At 54.0% G+C, this 19,618-nt stretch overlaps 2 protein-coding genes across 5 annotated transcripts in view; one reads left to right on the top strand and one right to left on the bottom strand.

Annotated features, from left to right (window-relative positions):
- The window catches only part of CTNNA1 (catenin alpha 1), a 106,685-nt gene extending 101,465 nt beyond the window's left edge, over positions 1-5,220 (top strand). Inside the window, exons 17-18 of the mRNA XM_085236865.1 lie at positions 2,171-2,305; positions 4,274-5,220. Coding sequence (XP_085092991.1) covers positions 2,171-2,305; positions 4,274-4,561 — 423 coding nt within the window. The 3' untranslated portion in view covers positions 4,562-5,220. The remainder of the gene's footprint in view (positions 1-2,170; positions 2,306-4,273) is intronic.
- Positions 5,221-7,989: 2,769 nt separating this feature from the next.
- The window catches only part of SIL1 (SIL1 nucleotide exchange factor), a 90,036-nt gene continuing 78,407 nt past the window's right edge, over positions 7,990-19,618 (bottom strand). For all 4 annotated transcript variants that reach the window (XM_085236867.1, XM_085236869.1, XM_085236868.1 and 1 more), the window contains 3 exons: positions 12,167-12,263; positions 9,996-10,160; positions 7,990-8,434 (listed from right to left, as the gene is read on the bottom strand). In XM_085236867.1, the coding sequence (XP_085092993.1) occupies positions 8,084-8,434; positions 9,996-10,160; positions 12,167-12,263 (613 nt within the window). In that variant the 3' untranslated portion in view covers positions 7,990-8,083. The remainder of the gene's footprint in view (positions 8,435-9,995; positions 10,161-12,166; positions 12,264-19,618) is intronic.

Here is a 19,618-nt window from a genome sequence, read left to right as displayed (position 1 = left end):
CTTACATATTTCATTAGATATGCTTACATGCTCTGTAGAAGCTCGCAGTAATGTAGACATACCTGACAGAGACAGAGGACTGCGTGCAGCTGCTCTGCTGGAGCACGAATGCCTTCCTGTGTCACACGTGGCTGTGAGCAGGCAGAGCTGTCCTCGTGTCCTGCAGGCCACGTGGCAGTGGTGAATCACAGCCCTGGTGTGAGCATGTTGGGGCTCCCAGCTCCTGCTGCCAGCCAGCTTTACAACACAGTGCCTTCGGAACCATAAAAGCTGCTATCCCAGCTATTTCGTGTCTGCTGGGAAGCATCTAGCCATCAGCCCATCAGCAGATTTCCCCAGAGGTATTCCATCCTTCACTCAGAGTAGCAGCCTGCTTGTTTTGAATGGGAGAATGTAAAGGAGTTATGAGTACAACACAACCGAAAACGATTTGCAGCAAGACAGCGATTCTCCGCTTTTTGTTTTTTTTTTAATGTTGAAATACTTAGAAAGGGAAAACCCATCGCCTTGTGGTGCTGTGTGTAGCGATGGGAGGCTGCCCAGAGCCACATCCAGCCTGGCCTTGAATGCTGTCTTTTATCTTGGGTAATATCTCTTTGCAGACATCGTTGGTTTTTGAACTGAATTCTCCACTCTGCTCATAGAATTAGTGCACACAGTGTAGGCTGTGGGTTTCCCAGTCATGTCATATTGATGTCTGCTATTGAATAATATCTCCTGTCCCATTTTTTACTTCCCCACTGCTGTTTGGTTGCCTCCTGCCACCACAGGTAAGCATGCAGCAGGCTCTTTATAATTCCCACCCATACAGCACCCTGAGCTGTGCACAACCCCCTGCCACAGCGCAGCGTGCATGTGTCAGCACTCAGCCTTAGCTGAGCTGCTCGGGAGATGGAGAGCATTTCCCAAATGCTAATGGCAGGGTTTCATTAGCTCTTTGGCCCACAGTGTTTGTGGGCTTTCTCTGAAACATCTTGCACTGCTGGCTGGTATTGATTCACTTAAGAAAATAACCAGCAGACCTCACTTCTTTGTTATTCAGTTTTCACTTCGCTGATGGAAACCAGGAGGGAGCTGCAGGTGCCTCATTCTGTCCTTAGCTTGGCTGGGGAGCACGAAGGCGACTGCTGCCACCCAGACCACAGAATCACAGGGCATCACAGGGGTGTCACAGGTATCTCCATGCTCAGCTGCTCCAGGACTCTTCCTTCACAAAAAAGGTGCTCCAGGCCCTGATGCTCTTTGCAGCCCTCCGCTGGGCTCTGTCCAGAAGATGTGTGCAATTTGAGATCCCTGCTGGCAGGCAGGCTCAGAGAGCTGGGCTTCTCCTTTCTTTGGCAAGCAAGATAGGCCATGAGGCAGTAGGCAGTAGGCAGTAAGCCCGACTGCCAGCAAGGCTTTAAGCAGCAAATTGCCACCACATCCAAAGTTATTTTTACAAGCCTACCATCTCTGTGGTGAATCTTCATTAGACGGAGCCTTGTAGCACATCGGCGTTGGAGTGGGCAGTGCTGCTCCGACCTCTTGCGATGCTGTGTCCCCATCAGGCTGGGATGGCACTGCAGCTGCTTGCTGTGCAGAGGTGGTGCTGGGCAGTGCTGGGCAGTGATGTGGGGCATTGGAGGGCGTTTGGGTTCCCTGTGGGAACCTGTGGGGTGCTGGAAAATGCAAAGCTGAACAAGTTACTTCCATGGAATGGCTGAGTGCTTCAGCAAGCACTTGAGAAATTGTATTTTGTGCCAGGTGAGGGATATCACTTCCACACTGCTGCAGTGTGGGAACAGCTGTCAGGAAAATACCTGTTCTGTGGGATATGATCAGGTAACTGTTGGGTTTATCGTCTGCTAGCTCATGGTGCTTATGGGGCTGGGTTAGTAGCAGCTACCTGGAATCTGCAGCCCTTGCTGCTGCTTCTGTCCAGCACAGAGGGAAGGATGTGGGAGCCAGCTCAGCAGCTCGCAGGAGCCGGGTGCCTTCCTTATCTTCCTGGGCAGCTCGGGTTCCCACTGCCCTATTTGCTGCTTGTAGGGTTTGTGTGTGTTTAGCCATGTATTGAATGGCTGACTGAAGAAAGCCGAAGCTCAGAACTACAGCAGTATGCAGCAGTCAGAATGGCTGAGCTGCAGCTCTCCCATCCCCACGCCAACCTTTGCTGTGTCTCTCTCTGCAGTGCCCAGACTCGGCTTGCAAGCAGGACCTGCTGGCCTACCTGCAGCGCATCGCTCTGTACTGCCACCAGCTCAACATCTGCAGCAAAGTGAAGGCCGAAGTGCAGAACCTCGGAGGGGAACTCGTCGTGTCTGGGGTACGTAGGGGTGTGGCTCTGCATGGTTCTTTCCCCAGGGGTAGCAACTGCTCATTAATGTTTGAAAGGAGAAAGATTATAGAAGGAGAGAGGAATGCTTCTCTTTTCCACACTCAGCAGTGTTTGAGGACAGGTTCGCGTTACCTCCATGCAATCTGCCATTGTTCCAGATGGTATTTCACTATCAGGAAGGTTAAATCACTTCAGTCAGCACAGCTGAACCCACCCGTGTATCTGCAGAGTCCTGGAGCACGTGGAGCCTGTAATGCCCCCAGAGCTGCTAACATTTCTGAGCAGCCGTGCCCTGAGCAGTGCAGGGATCTCATGAGCTCTGAACTCTGTCCTGGGCTGCCCTGCTGCCCTGCAGCCATTGCGTAGCGTGCAGTTGTTTCACTGCCCTTCCTGAAAAACTTCCTCCTAAGAGAGAGCTGAGGTGGCTCTCTGCGAGGGGGAGAGCAGAATGCACTTTGCCCTGGTTGGTTATGTGTTACCTGCAGTGCTTTTGCCCATCCACCACCTGGGATGGGGATGAGGATGGGATGGAGATGAGGATGAGGATGGGATGGGATGGGATGGGATGGGATGGGATGGGATGGGATGGGATGGGATGGGATGGGATGGGATGGGATGGATGTTTGGTGCCACGCAGCTCTGCTGCATGATGCGCTGCTCTCTGGGAGGCTGAAGGCATTGTGCTGTCAGAGGAGTGGATGTGTCATAACACAGTAATGTGGACTCCAGGGTTTTACTGCCATTATTCAGCTTCTTTAGAATTTACATACCCTCCTGCCATAAATTAGTTATGTGAGCAGGCATCTGCCATCTAATCTGCCGCTTTATTTGCTCTCCTTCAATCTGCCCATGGGGCTGAGTGATGCTGGGGCTGTGTTCAGCTCTGTCAGGTTACAGGGGAAGGCCTTGAGTCTGCAAGGGAATTCCATCAGCGCCGACGTCCTCCCCAACCTGAGGCAGCAAATATTTTGTGAAGGCAGAGCTGCAGCCCAGGCAGCTGGTACTGCACCCCGAGCAATCTGAGAACTCCTTTAGAGCAGCACCTCCTTGCTTTCAGTGCAATGGATGGGATTCCTCCCGCTGTGAAGAGCCATGGAAGTAGTGGCAGGCAGTGCAGTGGTGGCAGTGCGATGGCTGGGGCAGGGGAGGGCAATGCTTTGCTGTGTGGCACAGCTCAGATTGCCACCACGGTACGCGGCGTGCAGTCCTCCAAGTCCTGCTCACACAGTTTGCTGCTGGGCACTTTTTGCTTGGATTTTCCCCAAGATCTTCCTAGGTGTATACATGCTGCAATTTAGATGCAGAGAGGCAGCTGAGCTCTCATCCTGCTGAGGATCGTTGGTATTTATGAGCAGCAGGTCCTGGTCCTGTGTGTGTGGATGGGATGAACCAGCCATGCACAAAGCCCACGGTGCAGTCAGCCCCGCTTTGCCCGCACACACCTCAGCCCTCACCTCCTGCAGTGTGGCTCTTCATCAGCCACACACTACAGCTTCCAAAACCACGTCGTCTTGTTCTCATTTTTGAGCTCCTGTCAGCAGGAACCACCTCGCACAGGGCTCCAGGCCTGGCTGAAGATAACACTGCGTTCCTCCCTTTGTAACATAACTTTATATTCTCGGGTGATTTAAATGTTTATTATCAGTAATTAAGATACTACCGTGATTTTAATTTCATTAGAGAATAAGCTGCTTTTAAAGCTTAGTCATAAAAGCAAACAGCGGAACACGAATCCCTTTGGCTGCCGTGAGCATGGAGCAGGGTGCAGGCGTGGAGCTCTTTGCTCCGCGCTGTCAGCAGGGGAACATCGCCGTCAGGTGGGGTGCAGATTTTGAGGAAAACCACACGGAGGAAAAACACGCGGTTGTAGTGTGGTTCCAGCACAGAGCCCTGCAGCACCGCTACGGAGCTGCTCGGGCACTTTCCCCTCGAGTAACTGCGCCGTTCCTCCGGCAGGTGGACAGTGCCATGTCCCTCATCCAGGCGGCCAAGAACCTGATGAATGCCGTGGTGCAGACGGTGAAGGCGTCCTACGTGGCGTCCACCAAGTACCAGAAGTCGCAGGGCATGGCCTCGCTCAACCTCCCCGCCGTGTCCTGGAAGATGAAGGCTCCGGAGAAGAAGCCCCTGGTCAAGAGGGAGAAGCAGGACGAGACCCAGACCAAAATCAAGCGGGCGTCCCAGAAGAAGCACGTCAGCCCGGTGCAGGCGCTCAGCGAGTTCAAGGCGATGGAGAGCATTTAGAGGGCTCTGTGTCGGTTGGTTGTTCCTTTAGGCCACTACTGCTACTTCCAGAACTCTACTTTTAATATTCTAAGGATTCTCAGAAGTTTACTACTCCTCAAAATGTATTTACTTAATATAATTTTGATAACTTTGTTTAGATCGTGTGGGGAAATACTCAAATTACAAATCCTATCAGTATAGCTCCAGCCTGCGAGAGTGTGTTAATTTAGATTGCTTTTAGATTCCAGGGGTGTATTTCTAGCTGGAAATTATTTTGTATAATCTCGCTTTAAATGAAATATTCTATAACCAAAGAGGTTTCACAATAACACTAACAGTTAATGCTGATAGCCGAATCGTTCTGCTTGGAGACTGCTGTTTTGCCTTGTGATCAGGAGGGAAAAATTAGGTCTTTTCACCCCAAAAAGAAGTTTTAAAAACAGATTATTGTATGTATGTGTATTCCTGCTGGGAGTGGAGAGCCAGTGAGCTCCGTGTGCTGAAAGGAGCATGAGAACACAGCTGGGCAGGGCTCCCTGTGCCGTGCTTCCCATCCCTGTGCTCCCGTGGCTGCTGGGGCACGGCTGCTGGCTTCTGTGTGACATCAGAGTGCTAATGCCTGCTTACAGACCGCTGATGTTGTTGCTGCAGGACACAATAAAGTCGCTTTTCCCACCCGTGCGTGGTGCTGTGCGTGGTGTCGGTAGCACTTCCTCCCCACATGCACACAGTCAGCACTGTGCCCATTTCCCAGCACAGCCGTGTGCACCCAGCAGCTCTCGTTGGCTGCGCTGCGACCAGGTGATGTACCTACAGGCATCATTTCACTCTTATTTACATGCTACGACTGTCAGTGTGTTTTACTCCTACCAACAAGGTCCCGCATTCCCCAGAAGGCTGTGAGCAGTTCGGGGGCCGGGGTTTGGTGCGCTGTGTGTGCAGTGCTGTGACTGGAGTGGAGAGCCGCTCACTGGCAGCTGTTATGCTCTAATTCCATTTACCTTGATCACAATTTACTCTATCAAGCTTACTGCTGTCGGGTTACCCAACCGCTGATCAGGATTAGGAGTTACTGCAGTAACGTTGCCCGTTTTGCTCCCAAGTGCTGCAGCCTCCAAGGACAGGTGACAGTGCACTGCTGTGTCACTGCTGTCCGCAGCTCTGCTGCCCCACAAACACCCGAGGGTTAACACTGTGTGTCTGTCCCATGCCTGGTTACTGTCTGCTTTCACACAGCGTGACTTTTCTTTTCCCTGGTATTAATGTAATTGCCTGAAAGGTTCTATTCCTCGTGCTGTTCAGTGGCTGTCATCAAACACACCACTCCTCCAGAACCCCATGTATTAACATTACGAAAATAAATCACAACAAATGGACATTCAGATGCATCCAGGTTTTGTGTAAATGCAAATTCATGTTGTGCTGTGACTTTTGGGAGCACCCCTGGCCTTCAGGAGCCACCAGGGTGTCCAGGCAGGCTGCATTCAGCACAGGAGCAGCACCGTAACTATATTAGAGCCAATTGAAAAGAATTACAGTAATTACTGCTTGATGTAATTAAGCTCTGGGGAAGGACTTGTGCAGTTTGTCTCATCTGCAGTGCTGGAGGGAAGGCTCTTCCTCTGGCAGCAGCGTGTGAGCACAGCTCACAGCAGTGCTAAGAAGTGCATATGGGATGTTCCGGCAGCGCTGCCCTGCTCAGGGACACCACACAGCTGTTTGTTCCCTCTGTGGATGGAGCAGTGCAGCAGGAGCTCCCATGCACCCAAAGGAGCAGCTCCTCCCTCACAGGGCCCCCAGTGCTCAGCATACACAGCTGTGATGCAGCGCTGCGCTGCCCGCTGTGCTGCTCCGGGGCTCCCATTTGTTGGTGCTCACAGATACTGATGGGATAAGTGGCTGCCCAGTCACGGGGTGGTGGGAAAAGCCATGAGCCTGGGCTGGGGCTCAGCCTCCAGCCTGAGCCTGCAGGCAGAGTCCTTGGGTCCAGGGCTGGGTTCTGGCTGCTGGGCACAGGGACTGTCCGCATTATCTCAGCAGCATCTTCCCTGAGCATCAGAGTGCTTTTTGGTAAGCAATTCCAGGAACGTTTTCCATTATTTTTTTTGCTTTTAGGACGTTCTTCCTCCCCTGCGCTGCTCTGGCAGTAGGATGGAAATGCTCTCAGCTGTACTTCTCCATGAGCCGCTCACCCCATGGCTCTGGGTGGTGCACATCTGTACAGCCATGCATCTGGGCCCCAGGTGGGGTGTCTGTGGGACACAACAGACCAGGGGGGAAAGCAAAAAGGCAAAGCCCGGCAGAACCGCATTCCCTGCAATGAGCCCCCGCTGAGGGCAGGGACACCACTGGTGACTGCTGTGGGGTTCCATGGGCACAGCTGTCCCTACTGCCGCCCTGAGGTGGCCCCGACTCTATGGCACGGGGAGGGCACTGCTGCATACACTGTAGTCTCTAGGACCATGAGGGCTGTAGAGCCAGGATGCTTGAGTCCAATTTAGCACTGCATGGGGCCCAGCACTGCCCCAGTACTGAGATCTGCCCCCCAGCAGCGACTGCCATCGGATGGTATTTACTTTTAACCCTACAGCAATCCCAGCCTGAAGCAGGCAGCTGGGAACAAAAACAAAAATAATTTTGAAGCCCAGGAAGGCAGCCAAATCAAAACCCGAAGAGAGTATGTAAAAAAACAAAACACCAAATCAATACTTGCAATTAGTGCTGCTTCCACAGTGATGATGGCCAACCGACCACAGCCACAGCCAGACATACCTCAGCTCCAGTGGGTGAGGGCTGGCACAGCCCAGCTGCAGGCAGCTCTGCAGTGAGCTCACGGGCAATGCCACAGGGCTGCATACAAAACCAGCAGCCTTCCCTTATTGGTTTTAATTTGTTTTTCTGCAATGCTGTTGGTAACATCAGCACCTCCAGCCCTGGGTCACACTGTTGCCCTGCAGCAGGAATGGCACTGACTGGAATACCTGCAGCTGCCAGAGAGCAATGCTGGGATGGAGCACAGAAACAAGAAGTGGTCACAGCCTGCTCCAGAAAGCAGCTCCGCACTGCAACATGCCTGCAGCAGGACAGCACACGAGCAGGATTTGGGAGTTTGCATCTTCCTTACCTGAGGCCTTGGGCCCTACACACCACTCTCTCTGCAGCCCACCTCCAAGGGCAAGAGGAACGCAGGCAGGCAGCAAAAGGTTCTGCACAGGGTAGGGCATACTTCACTACCCCACTCTCTCCTGTGATGGAAGGAATGGACCCAGGGCTGCAGAGGGCATCTGCTCAGGTCCTTGTCTGGAGGACAGCAGCAGTGTGAGCTGGAACCGCCCCGTCCCTCCAGGGCACAGACCTTTATTTTCCAGAGATGCTCAATGCTAAGGACGTGTACCCCTGCACTTCCATCCCATAACAAACTGCTGGCACATTCCCACTGGGGGGACTTCCTTAGCTCAGCCATTTATTCAAAGTGCACTTACACAGCACAGGTGACCACCGCACATCACACCGTTATCCTGACCCATCCCAGCTCCGGCCTCAGCCCAGCTCCTGCAGGATGCTGTTCACAGAGCCCAGCAGCTCCTGGAAGTACCCATCCCCATCGCCGTCCCTGCGCTCGGCAGCTGCCAGCTCCTCGTACTCACTGCGCAGCAGCCCCAGCGTGGCACTGAGGGCCGTGTCCCCGCGGAAGCGCTCCCTGCAGAACTCCATCAGCACAGCCACCGCCTTCAGTACCTTCTCACGTGCGTCGTGCTCTGGCAAAGCCAGCAGCCCTGGCACTGCCACACACCAGTCCTGTTCCAGCACTGCCGGCACCAGCTGCACCCGCCGGTACTGCTGCACCTTCTCCTCTGCTTGGTCGCTGTGCTGAGAGTCCTCCAGCAGCATCTGTGGGAGAGCAGGGGGCAGGTGATGACCTGTAGCAGGGAGCTGCTGCCCACAGGTGACAACACTGCATGGTGCACAATGCAGCTCCTGCCGTGCAAGGGGACGCGCGATGCATGCTGCTGCACATGCAGCTCAGCGCCAGGGATCTCAGCATCCCATGGCAGAGGGAGGTGAAGGAGGATTCAGGCTTCTGTGGGGCCAAGGAGCAGAAACTCAGAGCCAGAGGAGCAGGGGGAGAGGCGTGAGAGGCACGGGACAGTCCTGACCCCGGGGCCAGTCGGCTCCCCAAGGATGTCTGTGGTGCCTCCCCAAGCCTTCCTTCTGCTACCCCCAGGGCAGCTGCTCCATCACAGCACTCTGCGCCACTGAACTGCTGGGCATAGAGACAAGGAGGAATGATACCACCACAACCCTAGTTCCCAGGAGTGGAGTGGTACTGCTGAATGCCCATTTGTACTTTGGCTTTCAGGATTCGGGGTGAAAAAAGAGAAGACAAATGTCATTCAGATGCTGCTTTGTACTTCAGTGCAGAGCTGGCACTCACAGGGGCTGGTGTTACTGTATGATTTTAGAAGCACACTTCCACCCAGGCAACCCCAAACCTGCTGGCCACCATCTAGCCCAGTCCTACTCCCCCCCAGGTTCCAGCATGTTCCTGCTTCCCCTGCAGGCTCTGGAAGGGGGTGTGCCTGGAGGGCTGCAAGCAGGAACAGCCACGTGTGGGCACAAACCTGAGGCTCTGCAGGGCCTGTGGACCTCCTCCAGCCAGAGGAAAGCTGGGGTGGTGTGAGGTACACACAGGTAGGCAGGAGGAGCCAGGCCCACGGACCCTTCCACTGTGTGCAAAGGGACAGGGCAGCACAGTGTTACAATCAGGAAGGTCAATGCAGTAGAAGGGCAATATAGGAGTGCAGTAGCAAAGGGACTAGTGTGAACGAATAGTGTTACAAAGGAAAGGTGCTCACCCATTTCTGAAAATCCAGGTTCACAAGGAAAACTCCACAAAGGAGGGATCTCCAACCAGAGATCCTTCCCCAGTGGCAATCAGCCCTTAAATGAGGTGTGAGAGGTGCAGCCAGGCTCCCTTCCAGTCGCACAGCTGAATTGCCTTCACCTGTGCTCCCAGGGCCCACCGGGTCCTTTCCCCAGGTGCTCAATCAGTGGTTCAGGCTGGGACTCAGCATTTCCCATACAGGGTGTCAGAGCCCACACCTGCTGGGATCTCAGACCCATCAAAATAATGTGCACCTTCACAAAATCCCGTGGAAAACAACTGTTTCAGAACACAGCCGTTCCTCTGCGGTGCCTGGGCATTAAAGCAGTGATAATCTGCAGGGCAAATTGGCTATAAACAGAGTGAAAGTGGATTTAATTCCCGTTCTCTGGAGTAAGAGAGACACAAACTAAATAACAAATGGGGGCAAGGAAAGGCAGCGTTTAAACTGACAGCAGTAATCCACGGTATGTGAAAATAAAGCTGCAGGAGCTGCAGCTCCAGCAGAGGAGCTGGGAGGGACTCTTCCCCTAGAGATGCCCTGTCCCACTGCTCCACACCCCTCACCTTCTCCACGAAGAGGTCATAGAGCAACGTCACAGCACGGACACACAGGGCTGAGGTCCCCGGCTGTCTGAAGAGCCCACGCAGCACCTGGAGGCCTCCCAGCTTGAGGAACTGCTGCTGGGCATAGGGGAAGTGCCTCAGCAGCGAGGAGAGAGCGAAGAGTGCCTGCGGGAGAGCGGTGTGTCATCTGGGGAGCAGGGCTGTAATGCTGCAGCACAGAGGGGTGTGGGCAGCCCCCCGCAGCTCCCATGCAGCCCATTGGGTTGCCCAGCAGAGCATCCCAAACCTCTCCAACCCCACCCACCCCAACCCTTGGGTGATGCCCACCTGAACTCCATCCCCAAGCATCACTGCAGGAGTTGGTGACCCACAGAGACCCATAGCCAGCACCTGCACTGTCCCAGAGCATCAATCCATGCAGTTCCCTCTCTCTGCTCTCAGCACAGAGCCTGGCCATGGGCAGAGATGCCCAAAGAGGACAAAGCAGGGCTGAAGGTGATCTGGACACCAGGGAGCATCATCTCTCTTGCTTCATGAAGGCAGAGGACCAGTCCAGGAGCAGTGTCACACACAGTGTGAGTGTGGCAGCAGCACACATATGCTCACTTCTAACAGACGTCCGTAAGAGACGGGTTGGCGTGGCAGGGGGCAAGCAGGGATCAACAGACCCATTCTGATGACTGCTCCCAAGCACAGTGCTGGGCTGACACCACCCTCAGGCAGAACTGTGGGGCCGTGGGGGCCTCTCATGGATCCAGCAGCACCGGCGCCCCGCACCACGGCGAGCCTCGTGCCCTGCACTGCGGACAGATCCAAGCTGACAGCCATTGCTTCCCCGACCCCATTTGTTACTATTTTACATCCCTGGAGTTGCCTCCGGTAAATCAGTGATGTTTCTGTCTCCTTTTTTCCATAGGCCAAAGGACCAAGGAATGAAGAAATGCACTTCTGGCCTCACGGCTGCACAGCGCTGTGAGCACCGGTGCGGAAACCTGCAGTCTGGGCACAACCCATCATGGGCACCTGGCCTGGGGAGCTGGGGGCAGTGTGGGCACATGAACTGGCTGCAGAAATTTAGAGTTTTGTCCTCCTGGAAAAGGGCCTCAGCTTTGCCCTTGGAAGCTCCACAATGCCACCCAGAAACACAGATGGCACTGAGCTCATCCTTCTCCACTCTCCTCCAGCTGCTGCCAGCGGGACGCGTTTGTGTTTGCTGGAAGGAATGGGTCCATACCCACCAAGGGTTCGGAAGGTGCTGGTGAGGTCTCTGCATCCCAGCCATGCTTCCCATCCCAGAGTGAGCTGCAGGTTGGTCCCTGAGCACTCTGAGGAGTTTCAGTGCAGCAGCTCCCTGTGGGCACTGCTCCAACCCAGCAGAGAAGGTGCAGCCAAACAGATGGGGACTGCCCAGCCCCTCCCAAGGTTTTGCCATAGACCAGAGAGGAACATTTTTGTGGAAGCTCCTTGTTAAAACTCATGCAGCACTACACTGTTTGCCAATGATGAACAAAAGAGCTGTGAGTTGCCTTGCCCCATCAAATTCCATCTTGCAGAAGGTCACCATGTTAAGCAGTGGGGCTGGATGTTCAGGAGACGACAGAAAATGTTGTGGCCAACAAACAGTGGTGGCATCAGATGCCAAAGCGAGGGTAATTAGATCTCACGCTCTGGAGAGCACGGCGAGGAGGCAGCGAGGGATCCCCCAGCCCAACGGACAGCACTGCACATTTGGCTGGGGGCTCTCTGAGCTGCTCACCACGCTGCGAAGCCTCCGCTGCCGGCCGCTGCCAGAGGCAGGGCGCAGGGTAGGCTCTGGCAATTAGCTCCTTCCAAATGTCAGCTCCCGTGCTTGCTGCCCTCTGAGCTTGCTGCCGGTTGCAGGCATCCCCGCCTCTCCCCCCAGCAGAGCTGCAGCATCCAGCCTGTCCCCCAAGGCGGGGATGTGCACCCCTGTGTGCAATGAGGGTGAGACCACAGCGCTGGCACCAACCGATCAGGGCTACTGAGCTGTGACCTGGCCACCAGCACCATGCTGGAGGGCACGGGGTCATCAGATGCCCCCAGAATGGATGCAGCACAGGTCTCAAGGTTGCATGAGCAACTATAAGGTGTGATACCCTATAAGGAGCTGCATCCCAAATGGCTTCCAGAGGTGATCCCTGCCTGCTCACCTTCTTCTTGACAGCCTGAGGTTGTTCTGTAGCCACAATGACCAGCAGCTTCTGCAGCGCTCCTCCTTCAATCGCTTCTATCTGGACTTTGGGGTTGCTGCAGAAAAAACACACAAAGGCGTGTCACACACAGGGGGCCGAGGGGATGGCAGTGCAGATGGGGACAGGCCTGCTGGGCCACTCGTGCTGCCCTGCTGTGTGCCCACGTCCTGCCCATCTGCCCCCAGCAAGGAGCCCTCCCTCGCCCCTGCCTTGCAGCTATTGCTCCATTAATCCTCCAGCTCCGCTCTGCCTCTGCTCCTTAACGGCCTCTGTCCTGGCATCGCCTCCCCCTCGCTGTTGTCCCGCTGATTTACGCCACACTCCCCTGCTGCTGCGTGCCCACGCTGCAGCACCAGCCCTGCCCCAGCTTCACCTGGAGGAAAGACCCGCCGTCCCCAGGGCCTCTGAACCAGACCGTGCCTGTCTGTCCACCCACACATCTCTCATCGAGTGCTTCTCAAGGACTAGAGGAGGCTGAGTGCATCCCTCTGGTTGGAAAAATGGGGCTGAAACGGCAGGGCTGGGTGTGAACAGCTGTCCCAGCACAGACCCCACTTGCAGCACAGCCTGGGGCTGCAGCTGGGTGCAGCTGGCTCTCTTTGGCAGTGCTCAGTCAGAACATGGCACCCTGGGAGTCCCACACTCATCCCAGGTCTCATCAGCTCTGAGGGAGAGCTCCAGTACTTCAGCCTCTGCTCGGCTTTGAAGCAGCAATTGCACCACATTACACAGAGGTCAGCATCCCTGCTACAGCAAACACCCTCAGTTCTCACTGCTGCAGAAAGCTGCGGAACAGCCAGCGCTGAGAATCATACAAGAAATGAGACAGAGGCAGACAGGGTCATAAAAAAAAAACAAAAACAGAGGATAAATGGACTTGGGTAGGGAGTAGCCTCTGGTGGCTTGCTATCAGCTCACAAAAACCCAGCAAAACCCTCAGCTCAGTGTATTGCCCCCAGGCACAAGCAGCTCCAGCCCAGGGCAGCTCCACCACTACCGCTCCCAGCTCCAGCTGCACCCACAGTGAGCACACGCACAGGGGCTGCCCACAGCATCCCAGCGCCGCTCCAGCCTCAGCCACTTCTCCCACTTCCCCAGGGCAAAGATGGAAGAGCACGATGGCAGGACAGGTGAACATCAGCTCTCGGAGCAGTCAGGGCTGGGCTGCAGACGTGTCCAACACAGCCAGCACACAGAGGTGCCGAGTGGGACACGAACCCCCAGGCAGCAAGAGGGAAGGGAGAGCTCCCCCAGAGAGGTGGGTGAATCCTGCATCGCCCTTCTGCCCAGGTGAATTCAAGGCAGACATATTCAGGGCTTGTGACTGGGCTCCTGTGGGAGTCCAGAGACACAGAACCCAGACAGGCTGTGCTGCAAGCCAGGCAGCAGGAGGAAGGTTTTTTCCAGCTCTGTTTCCAGCAGTGACAGCTTTGGTCTCTACCTCTGTGTGTGTACAGCTGGGCTGTGTTTGCTTCTGCTCTGAGCTCTCCTGCTGAAATGGAGATGCAGGGGTTCAGGTTCTGCCTGGCATCTCATCCACAGCGCTGTCAGGCACTGCAGCTCCATTAGTGGTGAGGATGAGAAGGAGAATGCTGCACTTCCAGACTCCAAGGAGGAGCTGGCAACACTGACACTCAGAAATACAGTTTCTGATCCTAAAACTCCCTCCAACCTCACATTAATGTTACTCCAGGCAAGGGGGGGCAGGGTGGGTGTGGAGCGAGCTTGCAGGCAGGCACATTCTGGAGCACGGTGCACAGAAAGGAGCTCTCAGACTGCAGAGCTCTTCGTGCCATTCAAAGAAAACTGGGATCTTGAAGTTCTTTGTCACATCTATCTAAAATAAATAATAAAAAACTCCACAGCAAGGGATGTAACGGAAAAACCGCTATGCCTTTTAATGCTTGGCTGGTCACCCGGAGTATTAGATCTAATTAAAATCTCTGAACCATGGAGTTTTTGCCAAAGAGTACCTCTGGAGGTTAGGAAGCCTTCCTGGATGCTAGGTGTGCTGCTCACTTCTCAGTGTTTCTGTTGTTTAATGTCTCCACCATCAATTGTCCACTAACAAAAAGCTCATTTGAGGGTTTTGAAAATTCAGCACAGATCTGTACAAATTACACTGTCAAGCCCAGGGAAAAGCAGCCTGAACAAAATAAATACAATGAGACAGACTGTGGATTGCTATCATAGAAAATTCAACCTGTGCTAATCTGTCACTAGATAAGGGGATGCTGGCATCAGCAGCAGAACGGGCTGAAATGAAGCTGGGAGAGTGGGGCAGAGCCTGCACACAGCCTGCACACAGCCTGCTATGAGCAGCCCTGGTTGCATGGGGAGGGCAGAGGTGTGGGTGCAGATGAGACCACGCAGCCTCAGGGGTGGGTGAGGGTCAGCCAAGTGCTGCACTCAGGCTCCAGCAGCTTCCCATCAGAAGTGATGGACAGGGGCACCAGATCTTCTTGGTGAAGATCCCAGCTGCCAGACCTTCTTCTCCAGGGCCTCTGGTCTCCTTCTCTTCTCTGCACCTTAAAATCCCAACCCAGGCCAACTCTCCAAGCTCTTGCAGCAAGCTCTGCAGACAGGCAGTGACTGGGGCCACCTGCACTGCCCCGCACACTGCTGCAGTGAGGATGCATGGTTTTAGCCACAAGACAAACAATATTTATGCCTCCCACTGCTGCCTCCTCCCCAGGCTCCTGAAGCTGTACCTTTGCATAGCACCAACTTAATGCACCATTTTATCAGTCCAGCACATTTTTGCTCTTTTGGAGGAGGGTGACTGTGCCCTTTGGCTGAGAAGGGGAAAACAAAAGCAGGGAGAGAAAGCGATAAGAAAACCTCTGAGCCTGCCTGCTGCAGAAGGAAATACTCCATTTTCTGCCGGTTTATATTTCACTATGCCAGAGTTATAACTTCCCACGAGGGGCCAGAAATTATTACAGCTGAGGCCTGTTTGCCAAAACACCACAAGCCTCAGAAAGAAAAATTAATACAAGCGAGTGCAGGCTTGCTGTGATCAGTGGTGCTGCAGCTTAGAACGGGCAGGAAAGCTGAAACAAAGCTGGCACAGAGCTGGGGCTGAGCAGTCCTGCCCTGGGCAGGCACCGAAGGCCTCCCAGGCACCTTCCTACAGCCATCGGGTCGGGCTGCTTGCCCCAAGCAGTCTTTTTCCTCCCACTAAAGCATCCTGTGGCAGCAGCAAGGCTGTAGGACAGGGATGGCCAGCCGGAGGGCCCACCAGTGAGCAGCACGGATGTGCTCCAGTGCAGCTGTCTGCAGGCTGGGGGACTGCAAATCCTGCCCGTTTTGCTAAAGAACAGACATGGAGAGTGCTCCCTGTTGAGGAATACCCTTACACTGTCACCTTGCAGAGCCCGATCTTGGGACGACCCAAGGCACACATGCCCAAATTTGAAAGTCTTTTTCAAGTTTTTCCAGACTGCACATTGGAAGGGCGTGGGAAGACTGAAAAGCAGCAGCGCAGCCCTGAGGCAACAGCGGCTCTCCAGTTAGACAGGAGCTTGCAATACAGCAGCAAAATTAGATTTAAATTAAAAAAAAAAAACAGAAAAGTCAAGTGGCGTGGAGGGGCTTGGGGACTTGGAAGCACAGAGCAGGGCAGGCAGGCAGGCAAACGCCCTCATCTCTACTGCTCTGGCAAGGACACGCACAGAATATTTATTTCTTGACCTGCTTATTGCCAAAGCAGTGTACGAACCACACAAGGCATAAACGAGACCCTAGTAGGAAGGACTGTCTCCTCGCCCTGAGCGTCTGCTGGAGCCAGGCACGGCGAGGTGCTGACGGTGGGCAGTGGAGCAGGGGCTGGGCACATCCCCAAGCACAGGCCTGGATGGGAGCGTGGTGCGATGCTGGAGAGGGACGATCATCGCCAGGCTGGGCAGCACTTAATGGGCCTCTTGTTTCTTCAGAACCAGCGGACTGTGGTACCGTGTGGGAAATCAAAGCCAAGGATCAAAGCCTGTGAAGCAGCCTAAAAAATTTAGTACAGTCTATTTAGCTTGTGCTGGAAGCCGAGGATCAGAAGCAGGCAGGGAAGTGGTGCGGCTTCGCTCTGATAGCCAAGAGCACAACAGCACCCAGCACTCTGCTCACAGGACACTGGGGCTGCCTTATACACAGCCCTGGGCTGCGAGCCGTGCCTTCAGAGCTCTGCACCCGGCTGGGAATTTGCAGGGTGATGGAAAAAGTAATCTCTGAGAGCACTGGAAACACAACACAATACAAGCAGCGTCACAGCAATAAGGTCAGCAACTTGTCCCTGAGAGGCTGCTGGGTTTGGAGCTCCTGTAGGAATCATAATGTTACAATTACTGACCAATAGCAGATACAGAAACAAAACTGTCCACTGCAATGTCAGTGCTAAAAGGTTTGACTGGGATTCAGTACTTTTGGAGCCTCGCCCGCAGCTGTAAATCTGTGGCTCTGAATAAGAACAGAAAGGAGATGCTGGGTGATCAAGTGCTTGCTAGTACTTGTGCAGCTGAATTTCAAATTACAGCTTTAAGGAAAGAAAGCTTAAAAACGCTCCAAGTGAGAGGTGCTGTATGCAAAGAGCAAGGCTCCCCGTTGCATTCAAAGCACTGGCTGCAGCGTGAAATATTCCCATGGGAAACACCCGTGTCATAGCTGCAATGGGCTCCGCTACCAAAACGATGCCCACTAGAAGTGGGAATGGCCCAGCCGTGCACCCCTGAAGCTCTTCCAGACACGTAGCACAGCTCTGCTCCTTGCCTGCTGCACGTGGCAACCTGCCACTGTTCCGCGCCGCAGCTTCCCAGGTGTGCGCAACCTGGCTGCATCTCCTTCTGAATTTTCTATCTGAGGAGATCTGAGACACCTCAATGCAAATAATGGTGCAGCCCCCCCACCCTGCAGACCAGCCACCCGGCCCCGCTGCGGGATGCCAGCCCAGCAGGCTGCCTCTGCTGCAGCACAAAGCAAATGATGCTGACGCGCAGAGGGGAGCGAATCTCTCACAAAAATACATATTTAGCACAGAGGCTTTCCGTTGCTGTGGAGTCTCACGCTATGGAGAAAGAGATGGGACATCTGAAGGCACAGTGTGAGATTGCTGGGCAGTAAGATCGCCCCGAGCCCAGCGAGGCCACCTGCTCAGAGCTGGAGGGGGTAGGAACACGCAGCCCAGAGCCCACCCCAGTCTACACACAGCACACCTGCCCCAGAAAGCCTGCTTTCTGAGCATCAGCCCCAAACCGGGCCCATCAGAAAGGCCTTCAGTGCTATGACCCAAGGAGACTCAAAAGCACCCAGCCAAATGGAGCCCTAAGAAGTTGTGCCGATCAAAATACAGCGGAGAAGAGAAGTGGGGTGAGGGGGGAAAACTTGACAAAAGGAAAACTAGGTTTCAGTCGGCAACACAATACAACAATTTCGTATGAAAGATGTGAAGCATAAAAGAGATGTTAGATGTTCAAAAGCACAGAATATAGGAGAGACATAAAAAAAAAAAACCCTGAGAAGATGAAAATCTCCACTTCAATGCAATGCTGCCTTCTCACTTTCTACCAAGCCAGGCGCTCATCGCGGTAGCGGGGGAGCAGCAGCATCCCTGCGAGAGCAACGTGTCTCAACGTGACATAATGGATTACATAGATGCAAGCGTGGTTTTTAATGAGCAATTAGGTTATTGAGTATTTGTTGCTAAGAGGAGAAAAGAACTGCAGAGAATAAGTTGGAGCTGAGAGCGTGATTGTGGGGTTTTGATGGGCTAATGTGATACTTAAACCAAGGGAGCGTGATTCATGCCACAAAGGCAGAAATAGCACAGAAGTGCCTGGCAAAAGCTAGGGACCTTGGCTTGCTTTCTGTGTCCCAGATATCAGCCAGAGGTGCCTGGGCTCATTAGGAGCCCTGCAGTGTCCCTGCTCAAGGCAGGATGGCCATCAAGTCCCATTTTCAGAAAAGGCCACCGTACCCAGAGCTGCCTGGGGACAGTGATGTTGGGTTGAACTGGGGAGGGCTCTGCTCTCAGATACGCTCTGGAAATGCAACCACCCAACTTGGGCTCTTTCAGTGAGCTGAGAAGCCAGAACCAAGGACCTCCAGCTCGAGGCAGAGCTGCTTCACGTGGTGCTCCCAGGATGGAGAGCCCCATGTGCCCAAGTGCTGGCCTCACAGAGGAGCCCAGAGCAGGTAGAGACAGGCAAGGGTGATGTTTTGGAACAGGAAACAATTAGGCAAGCTGCAGTGCCATTACGTAGCATAACAGATGGATAATTAGATTTATACAAAGAGCTGTAAAACCAAGTCATTAACTAAAAAGATGGCACAGTGAATCGGAAAGCCCCCGGGATGCAGCAGACCAGGTACAGGGAGCGGGCAGTGGAGCCAGAGCTCAGCACTTGTTGGGGTCACCACGAAGTGAAGAATGGCCCAAGGCAACTGTTCCAGAGAGGAGCAGTGAGAGCAGAGGAACCATGCCGGCAGCATGGCAGAGCTGCAGCAAAGCAGTAAAACCCCTCTTGCTCCTCACCTCGCCGTGCAGCAGAGTAGAAAAGTGAATACCAGGTCTGGACAATAAAATCTTAGGTGCTGTAATAAAATCAGCTGCGGCAGGTTGTTCTGCTAAACGCTCACAAACAGTAAGATGACGGGCTGTATTTATATCTGTGGGTATAAAAAGAACAGCTGGAGATGTCACGCAGCAGCAGGGCACAGGGCAGGACAGTCACACTTCGGCCCTGGGAGCGCCCCAGACAGCCTTGAGCTGCTCTGCTCTGCAGGATGCTGCTCACACGAGGTCCCACTGATACCAGTGCACACCAAGCCTCAGGTGCAAGCTCAGCTTCCAGGAGTTTAATCACAACCCCACAAACGATTTATGATGAAAAGCTTTCAGGTTCTCGGGGGCTATCAACTTCACGCTGTCAGCACAGAGCTGGAGGTGAAGCAGCACGGCAGACGTTTGCCCAGCTTGCCTGTCCTCCTGATGGTGAGGGATGGGCTGGGCTGCCTGCTGCAGAGTGCTCTGTGATTTAAGGGCAGCCTGGGGGACTCAGGCCCCATCCGCAGCCATCGGGGACGGCACCTGCTCCCTCGCAGAGCCGTGCTGGATTGCTGATCCCTGGCGAGTTACTGATGCCCCAGGTAGGGACGAGCGGGTGCTTTGCGGTGCGTGGAGAAGGACAGCACAGGAACTCCCTCAGTGCTCAATCACCCGCTCTGCTTTGAGGCGTAAATCAACCTTAGGGCTGTATATGCCATCGTCTGAAACAATATGCAATTCTGAAAGGCTGTTATTGCACCATAGGTCAAATCTATCTCATCGCCTAAGGATGGGTTTTGTTTCATCAGAGGCCGCACTAATAAAGAGCGAGTGTTTTTCTATGAGGGCAGAACTCATTTATTTCTATGTAATTTTAG

This window comes from Meleagris gallopavo, chromosome 15 (assembly GCF_905368555.1).
Source record: "Meleagris gallopavo chromosome 15, MGAL_WU_HG_1.1, whole genome shotgun sequence".
Taxonomy (NCBI): Eukaryota; Metazoa; Chordata; class Aves; order Galliformes; family Phasianidae; genus Meleagris; species Meleagris gallopavo.
Note: the sequence above shows the minus strand (reverse complement) of the source record. Positions and strands in the feature narration are given on the sequence as shown.